The sequence below is a fragment of the Aphis gossypii genome, chromosome 1 (assembly GCF_020184175.1).
Source record: "Aphis gossypii isolate Hap1 chromosome 1, ASM2018417v2, whole genome shotgun sequence".
Taxonomy (NCBI): domain Eukaryota; kingdom Metazoa; phylum Arthropoda; class Insecta; order Hemiptera; family Aphididae; genus Aphis; species Aphis gossypii.
In genome coordinates this window covers 51280447-51289723 of record NC_065530.1, presented here as the reverse complement: position 1 = coordinate 51289723, position 9277 = coordinate 51280447, and the positions used below count along the sequence as shown (strand labels likewise).

The 9277-nt window shown below is 28.3% G+C and overlaps 1 protein-coding gene across 2 annotated transcripts; it reads right to left on the bottom strand.

Annotated features, from left to right (window-relative positions):
* Positions 1-859: 859 nt before the first annotated feature.
* LOC114127467 (gametocyte-specific factor 1 homolog) lies at positions 860-2241 on the bottom strand. 2 transcript variants are annotated; one of them, XM_050197703.1, is made up of 3 exons: positions 2080-2149; positions 1846-1922; positions 860-1609 (listed from the first exon to the last, which is right to left on the bottom strand). In XM_050197703.1, exon 3 carries the CDS (start codon positions 1592-1594, stop codon positions 1223-1225), a length of 372 nt encoding a protein of 123 aa, XP_050053660.1. In that variant the 5' UTR covers positions 1595-1609; positions 1846-1922; positions 2080-2149; the 3' UTR covers positions 860-1222. The 2 variants fall into 2 exon arrangements, with proteins under 2 accessions (XP_050053660.1, XP_050053661.1); XM_050197704.1 differs by lacking the exon at positions 1846-1922 and having other exon boundaries at positions 2080-2241.
* Positions 2242-9277: the final 7036 nt, after the last annotated feature.

Below are 9277 nucleotides of genomic sequence, written 5' to 3'. Positions count from 1 at the left end.
CAATCACTGTCTTGACTGGTAACATTCTCGGTGTCGCACAAATTAACAGAATGACCCCCAGCCATAAGACATAAACATGTCAAAAATAGATAAAGATTTATCCTCCATCTGTCTTCAGGCAAACTTTTGCTTTTTTTTCTACATTTGCACAGGATAGCCAGGTAGCGGTGTTTTACTTTTTCAGCTCAGTTGAATCTGTACTAATTCATTATTTATTTATTTATCTATTTTTTTTAAATTTACAAAAATAAGTCCAAATACAGATTAAAAGCGCAGTAATTAAAAGTTAAATATTACTGTAATAATTTATTAATTAAAAATTAAAACAATGAAAAAAGGAATTTAAAATAAAATAATAATAACTACTCTTATAGTTTTTACAGAATTACCATTCATTAATAGTGTATTGATCAGAGAGAATAACATATATCTGAAAAGAATTGGAGAATTATAAAATATACAGAGATCTTTAATATTATAAGAGTTAATTAAAATTATTAAGTCCTAAAAAATCTTGCTAAAAAAATAAGATTTAAATGGTTACTGACATTGGTATTGTCAAAATGAGGAATTCCAATAAAAAATTAAAAAACAAAAAAAATTGCTTTGAACAACTTTAATGCAGTTGGAAACAGTTTTATGTATCATCTAAACTCAAATGTGTAATAGGAAAAAATCTATTGGTGCAGTTTTACTAAAAAAAAAATGTAAAACATCATTGTAAGAAAATTTGTTTATTTGGTTTCAACAAGACAAGTATATAGTCATTTTAAAAGTAATATAAGTACATATATAACTTATTTAAATAAGATAATTCATTTTAAAAAATGCTTCTTATAATAAAATTAATGAATTCAACTCAGTCTTACTCAGTGATAAACACTGTAATACAATAGATATTTTTTTATACAATAAATATTGATTGTAGCTCATAATTTATAGCACCGTATATCATAATTAAAATGAGATAATATTCTTAAGGAAAATAATATGGTACTAATTGAATTCACATACTTTAAATTGAGCATAAAAAATGTAATGATTAAAATAAAATCTAAAAACTGTTTGATACCTTAAATTACATATTTAATTTAAAAAAAGGAAGTATTAATAACATTATAACTTACGGTTCTCCCTTAGAACAGTAAAAATATACTTAGGTTATTATACAATATGCATTAATTGTTAATGATGACTAAAAATGAATAAACATAATTAATCATTAATCCCAATAGGGTTCATCAATTTCAAAATTGTCAACATCATAGTTGTAAACGATATTCTCATTTCTAGCTCGTTGAGCTTGCACTATGTACGGTTGCATTTCTTCAGCTTGAACTGATCTTGGCTTGTAAGGGCATGTTTGTAAATGATTAGCCATTTCATGTTTTTCTAAATAATAGTAATGTCCGTAAGGACATTTTATTTTATCTGGAAACATCTTTTTGCACTTTAAAAGATGATACGGCAACCTGTGACGTCGAAGTTTGTGGTTTGGATTTAATGGACATTGCACCATGTCCAAATAGTAAATACCAAAATCAATAACCTCTTGATTGGATTGATCATTACTCAATTCTTTTTCTGAAGACATCTCTAATATAGTAACCTGTTAGCAAAATAAAATCAATTATTATGTAAAATAATAGTATACCTAATAGTGTTTTGAACGTTATCAATAATTTGAAATAATTAATTAACGACTACATGATTCAGATTTGAAAATTACTAAATAGGTATTGTTTAAAACGTTAGGTTTAAACACGTTTTATTAGACGAGTTAAACAAAATTATTTATTATCAAATATTATATTAAATACACATATTATGTATTACAGTACGCACTTTGCTCCGATTTTTTTGAATTTCACAATTTATAAAAGAAACAAATATGTAACGATAGGTACTGTACTACCTAATACCTGTAATAAGTATTAATAATAATTTATATTTATCAAGCAGTATAATATGAATCAAAAAAAACGATTTATTTTCTAAAAATATATATAGTTATTATATACAAAGTAGATTAAAAACAATCTGGTGGAAATTAAACAATACTAGTTACTAAGTACTAACGTAGTGATACAACCATGGTTAAATTAATTACAAAATTACTGAAAAGTGTATCTGTGAAAGTCTGAAAATCTAATCACAGATATCTATATATTTCATAGAAATCCGTGATAATATCACAGATAATATTATATGATATTATCATATTCACGGATACGCAACGAACCTGTGATAAGTGAAGCACTGAGCTTCTCAAGTTGCGGCAAGATTTCTAGCGCGATCTCGTATAGTATCTACATACTAATTCCTGCGTATTTTTAATTCGTGAAAAATATTTAATTCGTTTTTTTCAAAATCTATATAAAAATATTAGATTATGAATAAAGTCTGTTTTGTATAAGCACAATATAATAATAATGAGCACGGATTAATATATTAACAACCACAAAGATTATATTTAAATCGAATCTATGGTAACAGTATTAACTAATAAGTCAAAGATAATAATACATGCATTTTAAAACTTTGATCTTTTATTAATTATATTATTCAACAGACATCTAACCAATATTTCTTTTTTTAATATATCATTTTCAATCAATATGCCGCCTCGGTTAAATTTGATAAAAAGTTGTGAAGAGAATCAAAATCAAAAGTTCAGTACCATGCCAATTGTAGAAAAGAAATCCTGGTCGGATGAAAATAGCATAAATATACATGTTTGCGTCAACGGGCCTTATTAAGGCGTACGTTGGCCGCTAAGTCCTCCGGACCTTCGTGAGTGGGAATATTTATAAGTGAACAACAATTTGCTTATAATGCAGAGCACAATATAATAATAAAATAATATGAGGAGTAATAAAATACAAATAACAAGCACAAATAATAATAAAAGGGATAACAATATTATAATGGGGAATGGGGAGCACCTTAGGACCACAATAACCGGTGATGTCTTGCGCTGGACCTAGTAGCGGAGCTTCTAAAGGATTCGACGAGCTTGAATCCGAACACGTGGAGCGACGATGCGTATGAGCACTGACTGACGACAACAGTCTTCGCGAGCGAGTGGATTAAGTGTGGAGCAACTACTTTAACCACACGCCGATGGTGAGAATACAAGATTCAAAGGCAACCTCAACAAAAGGCAATGAACAAACGGAGGTAGCAAAAACACGTGTTTTATCGGAGTCGTCGAGAGAGCAATAATTTTGTGGTAGGAAACTAGGAACAGACCAGACGTGAAGAAAAAAGTAGTGATGGGCAAAAACCATCGATTTATACAAATAATCGGTATTATGTCATCAATATATCGATTGCTTATGATCGATGTTTACCTTCGATAATCATCTGAAACATCGATATTTAGAGCTCAATGTTGAATTTTCCCGTTAAAGTTATTTTTATATTAATGATGTTTAATGTTTTATACATACTTCGCATGTTCGTTTGTATTGTGCACTTTTGCTATACTACGATCGTGTTGTATTCAGTATTTCAGTAATAATGATTAGTGAAAAATGACAAATAGAAGCCCGGTTTGGAAGTATTTTGAAAAAAAATGAAGATGTAACTTCGACATGTACAATATGTTTTAAAAATATCAAAACATCAGGTAACACCACCAATTTAAATGGCCATTTAAATAGTATACATAGGTCAATTATTACTCAACAAAAAAATAGCAATTCTTGCCAAGAAATTAATGATCCAGTTGAGGAGTTAACTGATGTTAATATTACTGCAGATCTTTCTACTTCTAACATTTTTAATACTGATAATTCCATTGCATTGCCATCTCCCTATAATCATTTTAAACGTCAAAAAACAATTAAACAATCATTCGATCCCATATCATCATATGCTGAGGCCTGAGGGAGGAATTAAGGACAGCAAAATTAAAATTTTAATTATGTATATGATATCTAAAGACAGCCAACCTATTTGTATAGTTGATGATAAAGATTTTAAATTATTGATCAAAACATTAGCCCCTCTTTACAATATGCCAAGTAGAAGGAGTATCTAAAGAAAAATTGACATAAAATATGAAACATTATCAGGTATTTTTAAAGAAACCCTTGCAACTTCTACTAATTTCTCATTAACTACTGACATCTGGACTGATATTCAAACATGAAGTTATTTAGGCATCACTGTTCATTTTGCTAATTCTACAACCTTTACATTGAAATCTGGTATACTTGGTATCTATGACCTAAGTGAAAGGCATACCTCAGAATATTTAGCAGAAAAATTAAAAGAAGCCTGCTTTGAATGAGGAATTTCGATGGACTTGGTCACTGCTGTAATTACAGATGGAGCATCAAACATTACAAAATCTGTAGAATTAGCTTTTGGAAAAAATTACCAGATTCCTTGTTTTGCCCATACATTAATTTAATAGCAAAAAGATCACTGTCCAATGTAGTTGAATTGACAAAATTAATATCAAATATCAAATCTATTGTTACCTGGTTTAAACATAGTGTTGTAGGTAGTGATGTTTTGAGGAAATTGACAGGTGGGGATAGCAAATTAATCCAACAAGTTCCAACCTGCTGGAATAGTACATTCTACATGCTACAACGATTTTTATCTTTACGTCCATTTGTAAATGAAATATTGAATAAAAACATTACAACACCAGAAATGATATCTGCACAATGTGTACTTGATATAACAGAAGTGGTAGAAGTTCTTAAACCTTTAGAAGCAGCCACAAGAGAGTTATGTGATGAATTTTATGTCACTAGTAGTGTATTAATTCCAATGGTTCATATATTAAAAAATAAAATAAACCAAACTAACACAACAACAGCAATAAGTTCAAAACTAAAAGTTGCCTTAATAGAACAATGCCAAAAACGTTTAGGTAACATAGAAAGTGTTACAAGTGTAGCAATAGCACCTATCCTAGATCCAATATTCAAGAAAATATATGTTGATCATCTGTAGCATTATCCAAAGCTCTAAAAGTAATATCTGATAAATTGAAAAAGTCAGCAAACCAGAATATTCCAAAACCACTACCAAATTTAATAGGTATCTATTATAATTTAAATAATTTGTAAAGCTTAAGTCAGTTATATTTATAATTTATTCATAGTACTTATACTTTTAAATTTATTTTTTTAGACCAAAATCAGAACCCAACCGAAGGATTTAGTTTATGGGAAAATCATTACAAGTTAATACAACAAAACAACCAGGATAGAATTGAATCAGAAATTGGATATCCATCAGAGTTATGCTTATATTTGAAAAGCAATCTTGGAAATTTATCAGAGAAACCTTTAGAAATATGGCATAATATGAATACCGTCTATCCAAATTTATCTAAACTTGCGTTTAAATATTTATCAGTAGTTGCCTCATCTGTGCTTTCAGAAAGGTTATTTGCTAAAGCTGAGTTAACTTTAAGTACTAAAAAAAATAGAATAACATGTAAAAGACTTCATAAATTATTATTTTTACAATCTATAGATGATTATTTATGGGGAATATAAGTTAATTTTATTTTTGTAATATAGTTTTATAGTTTTATTAATGCAAATAATGTACGATTTTTATGTATAATAAAATATAAATAAATAATTATTAAATATATAAATATAAATGATATAATATATATACACCGTTTCAAAAGAGATTATACCGGACGGCCACGGGCAAAACCGGTTTTATTCAAAACATAAATGATTTACCATCGATGAATTCGTGCATGGAAAAAATCGAAAATCGATTGTTTGAGATATTTGCCCATGCCCCATCACTAAAAAAAAGTGACGACCGTTCGAAAAAACACGTTAACGGCGTCGTTGCCCGGAGCAGGGCGGCAGGCGAGACAGTGTCGCCACCATTGCGAGTGACCGAGCGTGGTCCAAAATCCGGGGACGATTTGTATATGCAAAAAAGTCGAACAATACAATTTAAAATTAACTTGTGTATTAGAAAAATGTATTTAATAAAATTGCACTTAGGTAAATGTGTCTACTCATAAAATGGATATTAATGATTCTACTGTAGCAAGTACTGACCAATAACCATCAAAGTACTTCATTTGTTGAGGTTAGTAATTTTAATGTAGCTTTTATTGAAATAACATACTATAGCTAATATCAATAATTATAATAATTAATAACAAATTGACATGCCTAAAATTTAATTTAATTATATTTAGGAAAATAATATGTCAATTTCTAAAACAGATAAAAGTATGACTTATGAGTTATGAGTATTATATACCATAGCAGATATTATGATCATATTAATCCGTAATCATATTACATGGGTTAAGATACATCCCATGACAAATTATTATTTTTCACGATAATTTTAAAAAGGATAGGTACCAAGGTGGATATATATTATCCACCTTGGTGGTTACAGTTTGGCCCAGCGATAAGGATTTATAAGTTATTGAGAGTTTGAACACTATCCTCAAAATACAAAAAATCAAATAAATACCAACAATCCAGAATCTAAAAATAATTTTAAAAAAAATTATTAATTGTAGTATACAATTCTGATCAAAAGACATCAGGCGCGTACTCAAAAAAATATTTTGGGGGGGTTTTGGTTTTAAATTTTTTTTCTTATATAATCTAACCTAAGGTTATAAATAATAAAACTTATTTCCTGAAATTTCGGGGGGGGGGTTGAACCCCTAAAACCCCCCCTTGTGTACGCGCCTGAAAGACATAGTATGTCTATTATATATTGTCCGTGTATATGACATGGTTTAAGATAAACCATGATATAGGACCTTAGACAAAGTATAGGACACAGGACACAGATATATTTAATAAACATTTTACATTTTATATATTATTTTTGTAACATAATGTTGATTAATTATACATATCTGTGCCCTGTGGTGGTACCTATGACCACGGACTAAGATATATCTTACTGTAACTTACTGTGTAAGATATTCAGGTCTATACAATTAGCTAGAACCACAAACTATTTTAAGTATGCATTTCACATTATATGCGACTTGATTAGACTTTAATCACTAGAGCGTGCCGAGTGACGGTTTTTACTATTTCTAGTGTTTCTACTCAAATAACGTAAATAAGGATGGAAAATAAGTAGCGCGCTTTTTCAAATAAAATACATTTAGGTATTTATGGTTGTTAACCGTTGTTACGCATTTTATAAACTATTGTTTTTCTTTTTTGGGGGAGGCAGGCGGCGAATGTTCCAAAATCACATAGTTGTTGTATACGTACCTAAATATGTTACTTTTCTTTTATTCAATAATTTGTAAATTCGCCCAAACGATATAAGGTTAAATTTCGCTCAAATAATATGTATGTATGCTCTACTCAGAAAAATTTTAGGTCATTCACCAAAATGAATGACGCCCTTTTATTTTATACGCTTACTGAAAATAAATATATTTGACCATGTAATATCACAAACTATATGAAACTATATTTGCATATAGTCTGTAATAATATTATGATTTATGGCCCCATATATGGCCACTCGCTAGTATGTTATTCAGTTAGTACTGAGTACCTACTTTATTAGCTTTATTGCTTTAATATCTGGTATTTTACCACTTTGTGCTCAATCTACTATTTTAAATTACCAATGTATTGATTATATGCGAACAAGTTATTTATATATTCAATACCAATCATTAAGATGATTCTTAAGAATACAATTGGCATTTTAAAATTACTAAGGCCCGGTCTAATCATAAATTAAAAAAGACTGACATTTTTAGAAACCTAAATGTTATTCATAAATACCGCTTAAAATTTATTTGTATTGCTTACATTATTTAAATACTATAGCTGATCCTGCTCAGATTTGTTCTTGACAAATTAAATAATGCCAGTAGATTGACTCTGCCTTAAACTCTATTAAATGAAAACTGCATATAAGTATTTTTAACAGTCATTTAAATGGTTTTAACTTTTAAACCACTGTTTATGAGTTTTTTTACCAAATATATAAAACACAGGTCTAAAATTTGAGTAAAATTATACATAATTATTATAGCTATTGCTGAGTGTATAGGCTAAGTTTAAAAACAGTCAAATTAAGAAATAACGCTTTCTATTTTTATACATTTTTATTAACTTCCTTAGGAGATATATTTAGGAAAATCCTTTTTAGAGAATCTTTGCACCACCATAAAACGTAGACTTACTTAAATGATCATTGATAGTCTATAAAATGCATTTTGGTATAATTTGTAACGAATAATATAAAACTATTTTGAATAAAATTCATTCAAGAGAAAACTGAAAAATTTCTAATGTAAATAAATATAAAATGATACTATTTATACTCACCTACTAAAATATTGAATAATTACTTACCAAATTTCATACTTTTATAGTTTCAGCAATTCCCACTAGGTGATGATGAGTCAAATTCAAATAGGACATGTTATTAATTTATACATTATATTTATATAGATCCTCTTTCAATTTTTTAATAAGCCATTAATAAATAATAATTTCCGAGAAAATTAAAAATTACGTGTACTAAAATGTCTAAAACATTTCTAAAAAAAATGTTTTCAGTGTTATGTTGCATTTTTTTGTAATAGTTTCAATAGTTCTTTTCAGAATAGAAAAAAAAAAAACAAAAAAAAAATACTGATTATACTCATTATAGAATAATTCTGTATTAAATGTTGTACCCAGTTTTATAATAATTCACTCTTAATCATGGTTCATAATGACATTGACGCATGTTATTTATTATACAAAACAAGACGTATCTATTTATAAATAAATTATTATTATTATTATTATAAAGGTATATTTATGTATAATAACATATTAAATAAAATACGTAAATTATTTTATATAATTCCATATTATACAAATACAATGACTGGAGAGTGGAGTCATAGGTATACTCATACATAGATATTTAATGACGGCAACGTTGCATACTAAATCAGTATTTTCATATACTACTCGTATGTACATAGTACATACCACTTACGATTTGACCTCCGCTATGTTAGCTTTCATTGTTCATGACCAATGACTATCCAGATCGACCAGATCTGTTCAGTATTTAATGAAATACTTATTTAATTTAAATACATATTATATACTTGAGCTACGATAATACGGCATACGCTACTCGGCATAAATAGCCAATAGGTATAACTGGTATAAAGTAAGGTACACGTGGCGCTTAATTTTAAAACTTTTCATGTATAAATAGTATAGGTATGTACAATGATATACCTGTATAACCGTACAAGTACGGTTTTTAGCCT